We start from the raw sequence: 18,933 nt of genomic DNA, 5'->3' as shown, positions 1-18,933 counted from the left end.
TAAATTTGCCTGGATAATAACTTTAGAGAATGACTCATTATAAATTAATGACAAAACGTAGGTCAAGATAATAACACGATTCTCATGTAATGCCCTCTGACCCCCGGCAGAGCTCTCTCGCCCCCTTTGTCACTCCAGTGGCTGTGGATTCTCCGCCGATGGAGCGCTTTAATCACCAAGGTAATGAGGGCTAAATTGTCTTTGAACAATGAGCGTCAGGATGCCATCCCGTTATGTGTCTCCCGTTTATACTCGGTGGCTGTAAACTATCCTCGTTCTATCCATAATACCTCATTTCTACAGCCGCCGCTGGCTCTGTTGTCCCTCGAGCCGGTGGGATTCAAGCACACCAAGGGCTAATTACATTATCGATGCGCATGCATTGAGGATATCATTAACGATGTATTGATCTCATTTGTCAAGGAAATTGGGGTGATATTGGGTTCAAATGTTTCATGATTTTTTGTTTCATCAGCGCAAAAATGAGAGAAATATTTGATAAAAATTATCCTACCGTTCTATAAAACTGTATCATGAGTCATCGTTTCCTCATTTCTATCCCGAAATTTAGTAAAATTTACTATATGATGATCTGATTTTATTTTACATTAGAGAAATTTTACTGACGCATAATAAATTTCACCCTACCGGTACAGTCATTTTTATTTTTATCAGGATAAAATTTCTCTGACGTAGAATAAAATTTGATCATCATATATTAATTTTTACTAAATTTCGGGATGAAAATGAGGAAACGATGACTCATGATACACTTTTATAGAACGGTAGGATAATTTTTATCCAAAATTTCTCTCCGTGTACAAGAATTTTTTGCATACGAAAATTACAAAAATTGAGGCTCCGTCGACCCGCAAAAATAGACATTTGGAGATGTTGAAAATATAGTTCTGAGTATTTAGATTATAAATTTCGTTGCGGACATGAACCCCCCGGGCGCTTCCACTCATAAACTAAACGAGTTTTTTCTCCTTGCTGCATGAATTCACAAAAAGATTTTAACAAACAGAGAGTGGAAATGAATGTTTCACCTGATATACTCCCATGCAAATGAGAAAGTTGGGGAAACATTATTTCTTTCAATTGAGAGGGAAGAAACTTGTCGTATTTCAAGTTGTAATTGAACTAGTCCTCTTTCAGAACCACTCGAAGGGAATATGCCACATTGAAGTGCTGTTTGTCGGTTGCAAGCTGAAAAGTTTTTCATGCCTCAGAATACTTTTGCTCACTTATTCCACGAGGTACAGTGAATTGAAATGAGGAAAGAACAATTTTATTAAATAAATTCACGTTTTATTTCGTGATGTTGAACTTTTGTTTATTAAAATTAAAAACTATCGATTTGAGCAGTAGAATAATATAACATAATAAATTATAAAATAACAAATATTTAATACTTCAATAGAACATTTTTTTCTTTAATTTGAAAGTCAAATTAAATGAATGAATGATTTCTAAAATGAATTTGAGAATGAAAAAATTAATAAATAATTAATTCTCTATTATCATTTCAATTTTATTAAATAAATTCACGTTTTATTTCGTGACGTTGAACTTTTGTTTATTAAAATTAAAAACTATCGATTGGAGCAATAGAATAATATAACATAATAAATTATAAAACAACAAATATTTAATACTTCAATAGAAATTTTTTTTCTTTAATTTGAAAATCAAATTAAATGAATGAATGATTTTTAAAATGAATTTGAAATTGAAAAAGTCCATGTATTTTTATTTTTGTTATTATTTTATTTCATGATGTTGGCATTTTTTTAAATAAAAATGAAGAACTGGCCATTAAATAAATAGCATAACGTAGTATAATAGATTGAAAAAAAACAATATTTAATAATCCAATGAATGAATGATTTTTAAAGTGAATTTGAGAATGAAAAAATTAATATATAATTATTTCTCTATTATCATTTCACTTTGTTCAATTCATTAAATACTAAATTATCCATATTAATTAAATTCCCATAAGAATTTCCACATCGCTCTTTCCCTCAACTCCTGATATAAAACTGAAGTACACGAGTATCTCGCCCCGGGCAGGCACCTCTCGAGAACCCAGAGAGTGGAATCGGCCCGCAGTGAGAATTAAACGCGCCTAAAAGGCAGAAATAATAGCTCGGGTGTAGCATTACAGTATGTGTATTGCCGCGATAACCGAGCGCATGTTCTCAGCGAGATGTTAATATACGATGCATGCGCCCGTACACTTCTCCATTACCCAAATTGGATTCTATAATTAACACTTTGAATAAATTCTACATGATGAACAAGTGGGCGAGGCTATTCCTGCATCTCGAGACCACATTATTCCTCATGGGGTTCTAATTATGATCGCAGGGAGAAAAAGTTTGCGGTTTCCAGTAGCAGTCTCGGGATGTCTGTGGACCGGGGCACTCAAATCCAGAGACAAAAAGCGCTGGATTCCAGCAATTCCGCAAGTTCCAGTTCCCAGGAATTTTCACTGGGAGAATAAATTAGTTCTGCCGAAAAATTATATGTTCCCCTGAAGAGATCTTTTGTCGTGTTGAATCCATTTACTTGTGGACAAAAAAAAAGTTTCCGCCAAAACATGATAATTTTCGCAGTGGTAATTGCTCTCGTGAGACATTTATATGTCTTTCGGGTAAATACATTCGTTCTACAGAGAATTTTATGAGGCTCCGGTTTTATCAAGTGAATGTTATTGAGTAGTGTATATCTTTGTCCAATAAACACTTATAATTTCCATGGAACAAATGATAATTTCAAGAGGAAACTACAATTTTCTTGCCGATAACTGTGTTATTGGCAAAACTAAATAATTTCGAGGGGACAATTTTTTTTGGGAAAAAAATATTCTTTCCTCGTCAATGTATTCTTTCTATGGTATAAACCTATGGAGTTCTCTCAGATCAAATGATTGTCGTACAATAGATTATATTTTTTCCTGCCAACAGTTCGAATTCTTCTAGAGATATTTCTGATGATCACGACAAAAATTTAATTTTTGTGAAAGATATTCAATTTCCTTCTGTCAAGCTGATTAATTTCCCTCGAGTAAATCAGCTCCACTTCATCAAATATTCTCACGTGGAACCTATTGGCAGAGAAAATTTTTTCCCCGTGTGGTGGAGACAACTGACTAAATAAAGGGAATTGGGGGAAAATCGTGGCTCTGACAACTGCATGAGCACCTGGAATTCATGCTGCCACTGGCTTCCATTGAAAATATGATAATATCGACTGAAATGTCGAATGAAAGTCATGAATTATTCAGCGAAATGAATTCAACATGAGCAAAAATTGAATCTGCAATCCATCCCTGATTTCTATATTTAACTATTTCTATTGATCGTCAGTCCGAAAGAAGTTTAATCCCGCAATTTACAGTCACATTAGAGCCAACGAATCGAAAGTGTATATTTTCAGTCCGCATACCCGAGCAGTTCCGTCTCCCCAATTTTTATTTTTAAATTCCAAACTAAAACTACGATTTTCGCGATATTGAGTTCCTCAACTTGAATTACCCCCACCAATGAATTAATCATGAGCTAAAAAAATTGAGTTTATCATTTCACACTTTCGCACGAAGAAAACAGCTACCGGTAAATTTTCTATTTATATTCAGCCCATCTTCTTCATTCTCGTTCTGTGCAGCCGGGAACAATCCGGAAATACCGACTCGTTATTAAAAAAAATTTGCATTCACCCCTGAGAGAGGGAGATTTATTTCCGTCAGAATAATTTCCTCAATCCAGAGTCTATTCATCCTAACCATCAATCACTCAACTGACTCGGGCCATATTTTTATCCTCCATCCGGAAGAAAACCACTGCGCCTGGCTTTCCACTTCTAATTGATCATTCGAACGAGTAAACACGATATTGCCATTTCACCCTCAACTGATCCAATTCTCGAATAGTTTCAGTCAGCCGTAAGTATAAAAATTACATCAATTCGAAGGGTTGTGGTTCGAACATGTTTTTTCATCTGGAAAAATATGTTATTGACGCGCATAAAAGTGGCTGCTATTATTTCTCAATGACCAAGTGTGTGGAAAATACAGATTTACGTTTTTTTTTTTTTTCATTTCTTTTTTCAACAAATTTTCTCAAAAAATTTCACTGAGGATTCTTTTTCTTTCATACAAATTGTTAAAAAAACATTTATTACAATAATAATAATAATAATAATAATAATAATAATAATAATGATAAAAACAATTATTTTATGATTTTTAACAATTTTTAAAAATTAGTAATTTTTAGTAATGAAATTATTGTTGAATTAACTTAAATAGAATTATGACTAATAATTTTATTATTATTATTGCCACGTTAGAAATAATTATTTTGCTCTCTAAGATAATTATTGTTACCGAATGGAAGCTTCGTCATTACACAAATTAAAATGTAATTTTTCATACAGATTCGAAAAAATTGATATTTTTCCAAACATCGATTTTTCAACGATCACTCAAAAAATAACAGCATCATTGCTTATCAAGTTACGAAATACCGTCATGAGCTTTTTATATAAAAATCTATATCTCTATTAAACTCAGGTACTAGTCTATTATGTTGAATACTTATTCATATTTTTAATTTATAATTTTTTCGTAACAATTACTATACTAATTTATTTTAAAAATGTCGCTGTCCACTTGTTTCAATTTTCCCCATTATTCAACGAAAAATTAGGGATCTAGAAGAAAATAATATTGTCAAGTTCATTATCCGCAGTTCCATCCAATAAAAAAATGAAATTGAGTAGCGAATAACCATCCACCCCGGGGGAGCATAATTCGCTGACAATGGAGAGGATAAAATGTTGCTGAAATGAAAGCACATTGATATATGAGCCACGTAATAATCCGCATGTCTATCCAGCTGTCGGCCACCGCCGTTGCACTCTGTCTTGTTATCCGTGAGGGCTCATGAGAATTGCACTCTCTGGGATTTTCGACTCGGAGCCCTCATTGCGGGCTTTTTTAGAGAGGAGTGTGAAGGGCTCTTTGCGACAAAAAATTGGAGGGTTGTTCTTGACGGGTTGATGAGACATTCTCATTTATGAAGTTGTTGGTACGGGGCGGTTCAAGTTTGTGGTGGTGTCTTACGATAACGGGGAGAATCTACTTCAACGATTGGATTTCAGAGAGATTCAGAATATTCTATCGTTTTCATTGTCTGATTCGTGGAGAGAAATTTTTGTGGAAATTTATCACTAAATTTAATAGATAATAAACTACTTTTTAGATAAAAATTACACGAAAATATTCTACTTTTCAGCTAGACGGATGATTTATTTGTATTAGAGAGACTTTATTTGAAGAAAATTAATAGATTTGTTTAAATAGTTCGTGAAAGAAGTTGCATTCAAGCTTAAGGTCAATTTCAATTTTGTTTTTGTTTACATAAAATATATAATTTGTGTTTTTTTAATTTTTTACCCATCAATTAAGTGAAACTACACTATTTCAGATGAAAATTCCGCAAAAATGTTGTAATTTTCACCTAGACAAATGGTTTTTTTTAATTAAATAGATTTTATTTGAAGAAAATTAAAAGGTTTGTTCAAATAGATCATGAAAAAATTTTTATTTAAGCTTAAAGTCAGTTTTAATTTTGTTTTTATTTACACCAAATGAATAATTTATCTTTAAATTTTTTTAATAATTCAATTGGAAGGGATGAGACATTCTCATTCATGAGGTTACAGGTATGTGACGGTTCATGTTTTAAACAGTGTCTTACCATAACGGAAAGAATCTACTTCAACGATTGGATTTGAGAGTGTTTCAGACTATACGTTTTCATTGTCTGATTCATGAAGAGAAATTTTTATCGAAATAAAAAAAATTTGTTAAATATTTTAATTTTATTATATGATTATTCATTTATTTATTTTATTCATTTTATTTATTTTTTATTTTTTTATTTTTACCAAAATAAAAAAAAATTAAAAATATTTTTCATTTAATTAAATTAAATGAAAAATAAACTTTTTTAGATAAAAATTCCACAAAAATATTGTAATTTTTAGCTACACAAATGATTTATTTGAATTGAATAAACTCTATTTGAAGAACAGTAATAGATTTGATAAAATAGCTCGTGAAAAAACTTTTAGTCAATCTCAAGTTTAATTTATCTTTATATTGTTATTCACATAAAATGAATAATTTTTTGTCTTTCAATTTTTTAAATAGTCCAATTGAAGGGAATGCTCTTGACAGCTGGATGAGACACTCCCATTTATGAGGTTGTAAATATAGGGCGGTTCAAGTTTGCGGCGGTGTCTTACCATAGCGGGGAGAATCTACTTCAACGATCGGATTTGAGAGACATTCAAGCTATTCTATCTTTTTCATTGTCTGACGCATAAAGATCGATTTTTAATAAAAATTGCTGATAAATAAAAGGAAATACTCTATTTTAGAAAAGAATTCCACAAAAATGAATTATTTATTTCATATAATATATAATTCAGTAGTGAAGTGGTAAACGGAGATAAGTCGACTATCTCCCAGTTCATTTTTTGAGGAATAGTTCCGAATCTAAGGGAGATAGCGAAATTTTCGTAACTACATTTATTGTAGCACTCAATCGGCTCCACAAAAAAGATTATAACAAAAATTTTGCTATCTTCCTTAGATTCCCAGATGTTGATTGAAAACTGGCCAGTAGTCAAAATTGACTTATCTCGTTTTACCACTTCGCTACTGAATTATTACAACAATTTTAATTAAAATGAATAAAAAAAATTTCAATCGAGAATTTTATTATTCGTTAGTTAATTTTTTAAATATGTATGTTAATCATGAATTATTAGACCCTCGTGACCCACAAAATTAAATGAAGTCGTCATGCAGAAAAATAAACTCGCGCGATTTATTTAAAAAAAATTTAACCTCGAGTTTCAACCTTGAATAATACGACCTTAATGTTTATAAATTTTTTATTTATTAACATTGGAAATATTGCTTATGGATGAATGAAAAAATATCGGACTCAATAATATTTTCTTGTTAATTCTTGCCCTTGCGATTTTCACAAAATTTGAAAAAGTGTAAAATTAAATGTTGATCAATTAAATATTCGTAGAATATTCGAAACTGAATATTCGTAGTGGTATTATAATGATCATCTCCATCGCAGGAGCTCTTCCACTCTGTTGAACCCTGAATGAATTTACTACTCAATCCATGCGTAATACATCCCCGCGATGCCCTAATTGCATTCCATCCGGCGTAAATAACATATCGTGACTGTGACAAAGAAAATGAAGAATTCTGAATACGTCACATGTGAATAATTCCACTTGTGAGTGAATCCCCCGCCGTAGAAACTCCGTGCTAATTATTCATTTAGTCTGAGTGGCGCGTGATATTTTTCATACATTAATTGCACGGAGAAAGAAGTTGGAGAAAAATTACCGAATGAGTCAAGTAATCGTGGAGTTAACTCGATTTTCAGTAGTGTTTCACCTCAATTTTTCACCATCAACCTTCACTTGACGAAACAATTCGATTTTGGCGAAAGTCGACTTTCCCCCTGGAAAAATCCAAGATCTGACACTTTGGCCCCCGGTGAAAAAAAAACTTTTTCAGTTTTCACTTTTTCCATATACTTTTGAGAGTTCTGAATAGCCCGTCGCTTAAATAGTTGGAATCAACGTTCACCCGGCTAAAAAATTCGATTTTGGCGAAAGTCGACTTTCCCCCTGGAAAAACGGAAAATCTGACCCTTTGAAAATCTAAGAAAAAAAACTTTTTCAGTTTTTACTTTTTCCACATACTTTTGAGAGTTCTGAATAGCCCGTCGCTTAAATAGTTGGAATCAACGTTCAATTTTTCACCATCAACCTTCACTTGACGAAAAAATTCGATTTTGCCGAAAGTCCGCTTTCCCCCTGAAAAAATCCAAGATCTGACACTTATATGTGATATTCACGTCATCGCAGATTTAGAATTTCCCCCCCGGGGTTGTGATAGGAGTGAAAACACTTGACTCAGACGCAACCCAGGCATTTCACACTTTCTTTATTCTGCAATCAAAACTCCCTGAAGCCATGCTTGGTCTCGGCTTTCCTGAGAAAAAACTGGCTATTCACTCAGCGAAAAACCTGGGAACGTAAGGTTAAATGAAATTCTTCAGGTTCGCAGGGCTCAATGTCTCGGCGAACAATCCCCCATCACTGGATATACGTATACACCTGTCCCAGTAGAATTGCACCGTAATAATGAAAATTGGCACGTAGTCGCAGTGAGAATAAACGGAATTGCTCCGAGAGCGCGTAGATTGGGATCGATTTTGCAGATATATATCGCACGGAGAGGAAAGTCGAGAAAAAATTATCCAGAAGATCTCTCATCTCTAATTTTACTGTCCAAAAGGTAATCGGAGTGAATTAGGACTCAATAAAAAATACTTCGAGTGGACGATATTTTACTATTCCTTCAGTAAAACAGGTGGAAAATTGGTTTACGGGCCTTCTGACGAAAAAAATTGCATTCATCACACGGTCCAAAAGTGATTATAGGCCTCGCCTTCGGTCTCGCCTTCGGCTCGGCCTACAAAGCCACATTCGTCAGAAAATACTTTTGGACCATGTGATGAAAATAACTATTGTCACAACATAGTCAATATATTGGACAATTTTACAGAATGTTATTCTACTTCACAAAAATACGTATTTTATATTTTTCTATAAAACATCATTTTCTCGTCATTTTTTTCCATAAAAAAAATTCCATCGAGTGAAACCCAATCACTTGTACCTTCTATTTCCGAGAATTGCGAATCAAGGAAACCGTAGACAACCAACAACTACAGACTATATTACATTCACGTATCAATTTCCAATTACCCAAACTCGCTCCCCGCATTGAAACACATCAAGATGATAAAAAATCGACCCAAAAAATCCGTCAAATACATTTATCATGAGTATCAAGCCGTCGGAGACAGATCGACCCGCAGCAGTCTCCCCAGGATAAATATTTTTCATCCCCTCATTGTGCCCCACGTCACTGGATCGATTTCAAAGACAAGACCCTATAAGTCTTCACTTTTCAATTCCATTTTTTGGGGGCAACCTGCATAACGTGAAGAATAGAGATTCTGCATGCTGGGTTAATAGAACATGAATGGCGGGAGCCCGGGTTCTGCAGTTGATCGATGTATCGATAAAACATCGACCACCTCCACCAGTCCACCTCCTACCCTCAGGGAGATCAAGTAAAGCAACACCCGAGCGATTTCCTTCATCGATTTCCTCTCAATAATTCCCGTCTTCAAACTCATTCATCGTTTCTCCAGTTATTCTCTATTATTAGCAGATATCGAGAATATCGGGAACACGTAGCGCTTGTTTCTATTCCGATGGAAGATATTTCAGTGGCGAAACGACAAAATGGTCTAAGCCGATATTGACATTGGTCAGTTTTCAATGAATATCTCAGAATCTAAGGCAGATAGCAAAATTTTTGTTATAACTTTTTTTGTAGATCTTATCTCGCTCTACAGAAAAGGTTTTAAGAAGAATTTCGCTACCTCCCTTAGATTCCGAGATATTTCTCGAAAAATCAGCTGACAGCCCTCCATTGACGACAAAAATCGGGTAAAAGCGATGTGATTTTTTTTATTTTCGCTCGTATTGCACGTGAATTTATGACATCGCCATGCGTCATATAATCCCGGAAGAGAATGAATATATAACGCGCGTGGCGCAGTCCGCAAATCTGCTTTTCACGAAGGACAAAGCTGTTGGCTTCAATATTACTTTAGATATTCCATATCAATATGGTCAGGCTTCCGGATGTCGGATTGGGGCTAATTCTATTTGCTGTTATGATCCTTGTGGTATGTGTGGGCTCCTGTGATTTCAATTGTTTGCGCACGTACGAAACAGTTTCATAGAAACACCGTGCAAATTAACTTGACAAGTCTGTGGGTTTTTCGTTGAATTTTCTTTTAACTTTTGGCGCATTCTTCGAAAAATTCCGCAGAACGTCTGCGCGTTGTTTATTGAATGGAGTGTTCTATAGAAAGTCAATAGAATTCCGCTTTTTTATTAATCTTATTTTGGTGAGACAATTTCTATAGAAATTCCTCTGCTCAATTTATACAAATTTTTTTTGGTTGATTTTCTCGATGGACAGGGAGGAAAGATAGAGTGGAGAAGGATTAGAAAATTCATGCCCAAGAATTCCTATGGAAAATAGCTCAACATGAAAAGTTGTGTAAAAAAATTAAATTCTGCGGATTTTTCATTAAAAAACGCGCAATACGATGTTATGTGGATGTTTAACAGAATTTTTTATGAAAATCATTGTGGCTTTTCATGGAATTTGGTCGTGCGTGTGTTGTTGGATAATAGTATATTCCGATGTGAGTGCAAAATAGTATATTTCAGGGGGAGTGCCACGGAGTCCCGGAAAAAATAGACCAAGGGAAATTTTTAAGTTGAGTACCCACTCATCAGAACCCTCTAACACGTTTTGGGCTGTGGGGACTATGTTTTCCTGGTCTATTTTTTTCTATAGAAATTCCTCCGCTTCATTTTTTCATTTTTTTAGTGGATTTTCTCGATGAAAAGGGAGGAAAGATAGAGTGGAAAAGAATTAGAAAATTCATGTCGAGGTATTCCTATAGAAAATGTCTCAACAAGAAAAGTTGTGAAAAAGATTAAATTCTGCACAATAGGATGTTATATAGAAGTTCAATGGAATTTTTTATGGAAATCATTGTGGTTTTTCAATGGCTTTCAGTCCATTTTGTTTTCCCCCCTAAACTTTCGTTTTACATTTTCTAATAAGAAGATTATTTTCAATGAAAATATCCCGTTTTCTTTTCAATCTTTTGAAGAGTCAGAGTCTCGTCGTCGAAAGAAACAAGACGGTGATTCAAACCCCTGAGCTACACCATTCCTCCAGCGGTATGTATGTGTAGAATATTTTGTACGACCAAAATCTAGTGCTTGATAAGATTTCGATTGTAATAGAGGAAAACAATGAAGATGTTTAGAAGATATTCAGATGAAATTAAATTAAATTTCCAATTCTTCTCAGGCATCAAGAATAGGCAAATTCCTTTAATTGTGTTATTTTTAATTTCCCAACTTCTGAATGAATATTAAATCCAAAGAATATTATCCACTACTTTGGTAATCTACACGATTTTTAAAATTATTTGTCATTACTTTGGTAATTAATAATATCCTCTAAACAATTTCTACTTTCATAATAAATTACCTTTTCCGGATGAATTTTCTTACTCTTCTAATGAATAATATTCTTCCCAATATTGTTTAATACTTTGACAACTGGTAATATTTTTAGAATAATTTTCATCGCTTCAGGATTTTCTAATAATTTCTGCTGTTATTATGGATTATTATTTTTTGCGGGTGCCTGTCAGGAATAGACAAGATTGGAATCGATGAAATATCGAATCCCGCAGCTTCAGAAAATGGTGCTAACGGTGTTCGTGCCAAGGATTCACCAAGATCACATCGGTTGTCGAGATATATTGTGGATCCTTCGCCAATTTGGAGGGAAAAACGCTTGAGAAGGCCGGCGAGATCTCTTCTGCCAAGTCGGCCACTGGGGAAAATCCTCCGATGGCGAGACCGGAAGTGAAAAGGAAGGAATGATTGCGTAAAATAAAGCCCAAAGCAGGGATCCCCATCAATATTAAATTTCTGAAATATTACAAGAATTTGACCCTTACATTAATGAAGATTTAAATTATGTTGATTCAATTTTTCAAATAATATAGTATTAATCATCTGATTTTTGACGGATAATCATGATGTTTTTAAAATTTGTTAATATGAAACTGTAAATTTACTACTAAATGAATAATTCAAATTTCTTGAAAGGGGATTTTCGATTACACAAATAATCATTAATTTTCCTACCTCAATTATTGATTGATAAAATAGTTGAAAATGTGAATATTTGAGTTGATGAGACTTAAGTACTCAAAAAAATTCAAGAGTGATTTATCTAATTGATGGCTACAGTATTTAACCGTAATAAAATATTACAAATTTACAAATATTACAAATCTTTTCCGGATGAATTTTCTTACTCTTCTAATGAATAATATTCTTCCCAGTATTGTTTAATACTTTGACAACTGGTAATATTTTTAGAATAATTTTCATCGCTTCAGGATTTTCTAGTAATTTCTGTTATTATTAATGGATTATTATTTTTTGCGGGTGCCTGTCAGGAATAGACAAGATTGGAATCGATGAAATATCGAATCCCGCAGCTTCAGAAAATGGTGCTAACGGTGTTCGTGCCAAGGATTCACCAAGATCACATCGGTTGTCGAGATATATTGTGGATCCTTCGCCAATTTGGAGGGAAAAACGCTTGAGAAGGCCGGCGAGATCTCTTCTGCCAAGTCGGCCACTGGGGAAAATCCTCCGATGGCGAGACCGGAAGTGAAAAGGAAGGAATGATTGCGTAAAATAAAGCCCAAAGCAGGGATCCCCATCAATATTAAATTTCTGAAATATTACAAGAATTTGACCCTTACATTAATGAAGATTTAAATTATGTTGATTCAATTTTTCAAATAATATAGTATTAATCATCTGATTTTTGACGGATAATCATGATGTTTTTAAAATTTGTTAATATGAAACTGTAAATTTACTACTAAATGAATAATTCAAATTTCTTGAAAGGGGATTTTCGATTACACAAATAATCATTAATTTTCCTACCTCAATTATTGATTGATAAAATAGTTGACAATGTGAATATTTGAGTTGATGGGACTTAAGTACTCAAAAAAATTCAAGAGTGATTTATCTAATTGATGGCTACAGTATTTAACCGTAATAAAATATTACAAATTTGGCTATCCCTGGCCCAAAGTTAGTTGGAACAAAATGTATCAGGTGCAGAATAAATGAATATTCCTTCTACGTCTTGCTATTACTTCATTGCAACTATCAGTTTGAAAATCTCCATTTTTGAGGTAATAAAAATATATTGTTTTTTCGATTTGGGTAACTCCAAGGTTTTGCATTTTATTGCATTGGGAGACGGTAAACGAAATAAATTTTATGTCTTCGGGGCTTACTAGAAAAAAATGACGCCTTCGATTTTTTCCGTTGCTGCACATTCAGGAAATGAATATTCATATAGCTTTGATTCTCATTATTATTTTGATTGAAAATACATATGAAATTATGCAAAAACCTTACGACTCATTCTACCTTCTAGGGATATTGAAAATAATTTACTTCTCTCAGATAAATATGGTCTACATATTGAGAATTTTTTTTAGAGACACGTATAAAAAAATTTAATAGAAAAACTTGGGGAATTCGCAAAAAAATCTGTTGGAATTCTCTGGAAATTCTATTGGGATTCGTTTAAAATTCTAGGGAATTCTCGTTGAAATTCTATTTGTTTTTTGATTCTATGGGATATTTGGATTTTTCCATATGAATATTCTCCTGCAATTTTTTCTGTAAGGACACTTGGGCATGAATTTTCCAAGTTTTTTCCCATGGATCCTCTAATGCAAAACAAAACAAAATAAAATAGAAAATTCAAACAGAAAAATCGAAATCTATTGATTTTTTCCCATCAAACATCTGAGAGAATTTGCGTAAAAAATCGAATTTTAACGAGAATTCCCTAGAATTTTATTAGAATCCCCATAGAATTTCAACCGAATTTCAATAGATTTTTCTAGCGAATCCGCCGAGGTCTCTATTAAATTTTTTTATACCTAGAAAAAAGCGCGATGCGTGTTTTACCCAAATCGTAACTATAAATATCGAAAGAATTCTCCCCCTGAAATGACGATCCACAGACGTCCGTAAAGTAGTCACCAAGCAGATTGAGTATTTAGAACTTTGAAATTTCTGACTCCCTCTCGCATTATTATCAGAACAACACCAACTCGTGAGTAAAGAGGAGTGCTTGAGTAAACTTGTCCCTGGTAAGGTGGTAATCACTTTTGGTCTCTCAAGCTGAGCAAAGTTTCTTACTTCCCAAGGTTTATACAACGTGGGTTCGTAAATTCCGGCGAACCCTCGGTTCCTATAGCCCCTGGGGGCCAACGAATATGGCGCATAGGGGTAATTACTTGATTTAGTTCGTTTGTTCGTTTATATAACGTCAGAGGGGAATTTACGAGTTGATCAACGAAATATTTAATCAAGAATGGGACAGATCCTCTGGATTGATCATTTCAAATTATTCATGCACCCGGATAAATGGCGCATTCAAATCAAGTTAAACTCCGCATTTTTATTTTCATTTTCATTTTTTTGTCATTCCCAGAAAACAATTTTTGCCAGTGCCATCTAAAATTTAACAGGACATCGGCAATTTGTCGACAAATTGTCGACATATTGTTTGCTGGGTTTCGACAAGAAAAAATCAATAAATTTACGGATTTACTTCAGTGGAAATACTTGAATTATGCGAATTAAGGCCCGGGTGTGCTATCTTTCGAATGTTGTCTGGATTTTGTTATCTTTCGTAATCCAAAATTGTCGATTGAGTGGTACATCATGTACAAATTCCCAAAAATTATGATAAAAGGATAAAAAAAATAGAAAAAATTCTGAACTTTTTCAAAGAGCGTTTTTAATTGAGATTCAGATTGAGTTGAAAAAAGTGGAAATTACAAATATCTGATTCGCTGTGGCAAATTATCTATTAGCTGTCATTTTCCATGGTGAATAACAAAACACCAACTCCTCATGAGAAGTGACAGCTAGGTATCTTAATTTTCAAAACAGTGGTATGTAGCCATCTGCCATTTTTATGTGATAAAAGTGTGATTAAAAAATTCTCCAAAATATTACAACTTTTTTCAATGAACCTTTTCCGTAATAAATGTCTCTGTGCAGTGTGGGAAAAGATTTACGAAATCAGTCTTCCTCCTGCATGATATTGGGTGACAGGCCGCCATTTGTCAGCGCAAATCAGATACATTTTTCAATTTTTTGTTATTCAACTTATACTGAATATAAATTAAAAATGCTCTTTGAAAAAATTAAGAATTTTTTCTACTTTTTTTTTGATTATTCATTCATAATTTTTCAAAATTTCTGCATGATGCAGGACTTAATTGACTATTTCAGACGACGAAAGATGAAAAAAAAGACCGAGATAACGTTCGAAAGATAGTACACCCGGGCCTTAAATTATTTATTCATTTCAATTGAGCTAATGGCGTCTTTATTTGGGTGAAGACACTATTTATTAATATTTTTAAAAATCAGTTATTTGATGTGAACTAAAATGCGAGTAAAAATCGAAGGTAATATTGAATGAAAGCTACGTTATAATTAATTTCAATAAACTCATTCGTTTAATTCGAATGGACACCCACAGAAATAACGCGTTTGAATGGAATGAAACTCTTCTTTTGAAATTTCGAAATTAATCAGCTCATGTATCTATTTTAATGAAAATGTTCGTTATTACACGAAATGAATAATTCATTCATTCCAAATGAATTAATGAGGGCTTTATGCGGATGAAGGGAACATTTATTTATGTTTGAAGAACAATTCACTTGATGTGAATAAAATCGCGAGTTGAAATGAAGGGTAAGATTGAATAGAAGCTTTAGTGCAAGCAAGTTGAATAAACCTATTCATTTTATTCAAACAGACACTCGTAAAAATGACGCATTCAAATGAAATGAAACTCTTCATTTTTAATTTTTGAGTTCATTTCAACAACTTTTTTAGTTCAAAATTAATGAACTCATGTATTTAGTTCGATGAAAACGGTTCAATTAGATAAAAAAAATAATTCATTTATTCAGATCCACACGGAACAGTTTATATTGTGAAAACTATATTAAAAGATATTTTAAATTAGCCCAAGTTATATGAAAAAATATATAAATGTTTTATGTTCTATATATATTTTTTATATATTCTTTATAAATTTGGAGACTTCGCAAAAATCAATGGAATTGGCTCATATTCTGTTTTTTTTCATAAATTTTTTAATGGGGGAATGAAGGATTATCACATGTTAATAAATTCATTCTTTTCTTGATCCGAACAATTGTTTAATTTTTAAATAATGAAGTCGTTATTTAAATCTAGAAAAGATTTGTTGACATTCAAAAAACTATTTAATTGACCTGAATAACAACGTGAATAAAAATCAATTGTTAGATTGAATAGAAGCTTTACATTTATTCAAAATATAGTAGCCGAAAAAAATTAAAAATAAAGGGACAATGAAAATTAATAATTCAACCGAATTTATTTAGAGGAATTAATGGAGTTGAATAATTAATGACACACGTAATTGCTCACTGATGTGACCGAAGGTTCATTGAGCCAAAAAAATTAACTCCCTCCTTGAATACCTTCACTGAGAATAGAATGCAATCAATGACCCCACCACGTCCTTTAATTAAGAATTTAATCGCAACTCCTCAAACTTTTTCCTCTCAATGAAAGATTCTGTAGTAATGCTCATCAATGGAGGCGATTCGTCGGATCTTTTCAATGGTGTGAATCCACAAAAAATTAAGGATTGGGAATTCAATGCTGATGCTGAAACCTAAAAATGAAGAAGAAAAATAGGAGAAAAAGAGAGAATAGTAAATGCGTTTTTCTCTTCGGTACGGGGATTAGAGTCAAGTGGTGGGTAACGACCACACGTTCTCATGGCCATTGCTTATTTATGAGGAAATTTCTTTCAGTGAGTGACAGAGGGAATGAAGATGATTCACATTGATTATTCATCATTCATGTTCGACTCATATTTCTCATCCAAAAATCAATTTCCCATCAAATAGCGATGAAGAAGACAAATAAATAATTGAATTTCAACAAGTTTTTTTTTTATTTTAAAAATTTATTGTTATTTTTCCGAATAGGTTTTCTTTTCTGAAATTCTTATTTCAATATTCTGTTCATCTTTTTTTCCATGACATAGTGCTGTCATCAATTGAAATGTCAAGAAGAAAGACCAAATATATACGGATTATATTTAGTTATCCTGACACAAAAAATTAGAAACTTTAATTTGCAAAAATATCTTCAAAATGAAATTTGTTGAAACAAACTGTTGAAAACTAATCGAAATAACATCTGAAATGATTCCTACGCATGTAATAAAACAGCATCTACTCACAAGAACTCCCTCAATCCCTCCAACTAGTCATCGTCTTCCTTCTCGAGAAGAAACTCATAAAAATGTGCAAACCCAATTTTTTCCTTTAAAAAAATGCAACATGTATGAATTCTCCACTGAAATATCTTGCGCATGAAAAATGAAAGAAAAAATTCAAATTGTCCGAGTCCACTTCACTCCATTGCCCCAACTCCAACGAACTGATGATGCATTTTCGAATTTACCCAGCCACCGCCGCAGTGCGCACGGTGTCGCGACGTACACTGAATGTTGGACACTAGCTTTTCGGTTTCAGTTGGAGAAACTTGCGCGCGCGCTGCCACAACCACCATCGCCTGCCAATTGGCGTGTACACTCGTTGTCTCCTTTATCATCCCTTCAACATTCTAGATAAAAGTTTACTCTATCCTCTTTGCGTGTTCCACTCGTCCGACTGCGATTGCAAAGTTTATTTTCAATTTGTTTATGATGATCTTCAATATTTAACGGAGGTTTCATGAGAGTTCATTTCGAAATAAGAAGAGAACGAAATAATACGCAAAATTTTGATGAATTATCATGGAATAATTGAACCCAAATCATCACTTTCCATTGGTTTCGCCTCAAATCGTGAATTTTTAATCACGAAATCCCTGGAAATTTCAGTGAAGCCGTCGCCTGATGAAAAATTCTCCCAAAAAAGCCGAAAAAAAGTGTCTTGCGCATTCCATCGAATATTTTTCCCCATTTATTATAAACCAATAAAACCCACGCACAATGTTGTTTTCACTCTGATTGCATTTCCAGCTTGTGTTAGCTCCCGGGATTTTCTATTTATCCCGATGAATAAATTTCCATTCTTCGCGGATGATAAAAGCAACTCCATCAAATTGGGAATAAAACAAAAACAAGCGATTCATTTACTCCACAAAAATCTCCTGATAAAAGCAACGAAAGATTAAGTTTCCAGGAAACTAAAGCCCTTGCAAAGCAAACTAAACGACGAAAGATCCTTTAATCTTTTGAATTCTTTCATTCGGCGACTTGTCAAAGCTTTTATTCACGTCAGGTTTTACACATTTTGCCAGACAAAAGTTACCCAACCCGGTATTATACGTGTACAGAGGAGCAGCACTGAAAAGTATTCTTGTATAGCGTAAATCCCTAGGTCCTTGTTATGTGCGACTTAAAGCTTTTTCTTTTCACCGAGACGTGTACACTCTTTCTTCGTCCTTTCTTTATTATCCTTCTTCCAGGAAACTTTATGGGGAGCTTCTCGTCAAGCCTCTGTCTTCTCGCAAAGGATTCCTGAAATGTAAACCGTCTGTAAGATTGTCGTATAATTTTTTTTATTTGTAAACAGTTGTAGAGAATTTTTTATGTTCTGTATTCATTGCTTGAGTTAAATGCAACAGAAAAAATTGTAGAGAGAAAGGTAAATTTAGATATTTTCTATACAAAATAATGAATTATTAATAATAATTATGAGAATTATTTGCGGAAGAAAATTCTGAAAGGAAAAAAAATTAGATTTTCAACAAAAAAGAAAAATAAGATCTCAATGGAGCAAAAAAATTGGGAATTTTTCATATTAATAATTATCATTCTCTATCAATAATAATAATAATAATAATAATAATAATAATTATAATTATAATAATAATTCATGAATGAATGAATGAATTTCATATAAATTCTTCAACAATTCCTTCATCCGTATAATTTTGGTGAATTATCGAACAGAAATATTATCTCAGAGATTAAAAACAAATTATTCAATTTATCTTCAG

At 33.1% G+C, this 18,933-nt stretch overlaps 2 protein-coding genes across 4 annotated transcripts in view; one reads left to right on the top strand and one right to left on the bottom strand.

Annotated features, from left to right (window-relative positions):
• LOC107040564 (metabotropic glutamate receptor 6) overlaps nucleotides 1–17,407 on the bottom strand; it is a 48,072-nt gene extending 30,665 nt beyond the window's left edge. For both annotated transcript variants that reach the window (XM_015260694.1, XM_015260692.1), the window contains exon 1: nucleotides 17,165–17,407. The gene's annotated coding sequence lies outside the window, so the exon portion shown is untranslated. The remainder of the gene's footprint in view (nucleotides 1–17,164) is intronic.
• Nucleotides 9,814–11,895, top strand: LOC107040566. Of its 2 annotated transcripts, none has more exons than XM_015260697.1 (3): nucleotides 9,814–9,878; nucleotides 10,884–10,953; nucleotides 11,442–11,895. In XM_015260697.1, the coding sequence occupies exons 1-3, from the start codon at nucleotides 9,819–9,821 to the stop codon at nucleotides 11,654–11,656; spliced, it is 345 nt and encodes a 114-aa protein (XP_015116183.1). In that variant the 5' UTR covers nucleotides 9,814–9,818; the 3' UTR covers nucleotides 11,657–11,895. The 2 variants fall into 2 exon arrangements, with proteins under 2 accessions (XP_015116183.1, XP_015116182.1); XM_015260696.1 differs by having other exon boundaries at nucleotides 11,436–11,895.
• Nucleotides 17,408–18,933: the final 1,526 nt, after the last annotated feature.

The sequence above is a fragment of the Diachasma alloeum genome, unplaced genomic scaffold, assembly GCF_001412515.2.
Source record: "Diachasma alloeum isolate Michigan unplaced genomic scaffold, Dall2.0 Dall_scaffold_00338, whole genome shotgun sequence".
NCBI lineage: Eukaryota > Metazoa > Arthropoda > Insecta > Hymenoptera > Braconidae > Diachasma > Diachasma alloeum.
The sequence above is the reverse complement of the archived record's forward strand: the minus strand, read 5'-3'. Positions and strand labels throughout refer to the sequence as shown.

Excerpts from the sequence above, each read along its gene's own strand:
- LOC107040566 (XM_015260696.1), top strand. The coding sequence starts at position 9,819 with ATGGTCAGGCTTCCGGATGTCGGATTGGGGCTAATTCTATTTGCTGTT. Across the intron at positions 9,879-10,883 it reads TTGCTGTTATGATCCTTGTG|AGTCAGAGTCTCGTCGTCGA; the intron begins GTATGTGTGGGC and ends AATCTTTTGAAG. Across the intron at positions 10,954-11,435 it reads GCTACACCATTCCTCCAGCG|GAATAGACAAGATTGGAATC; the intron begins GTATGTATGTGT and ends GGTGCCTGTCAG.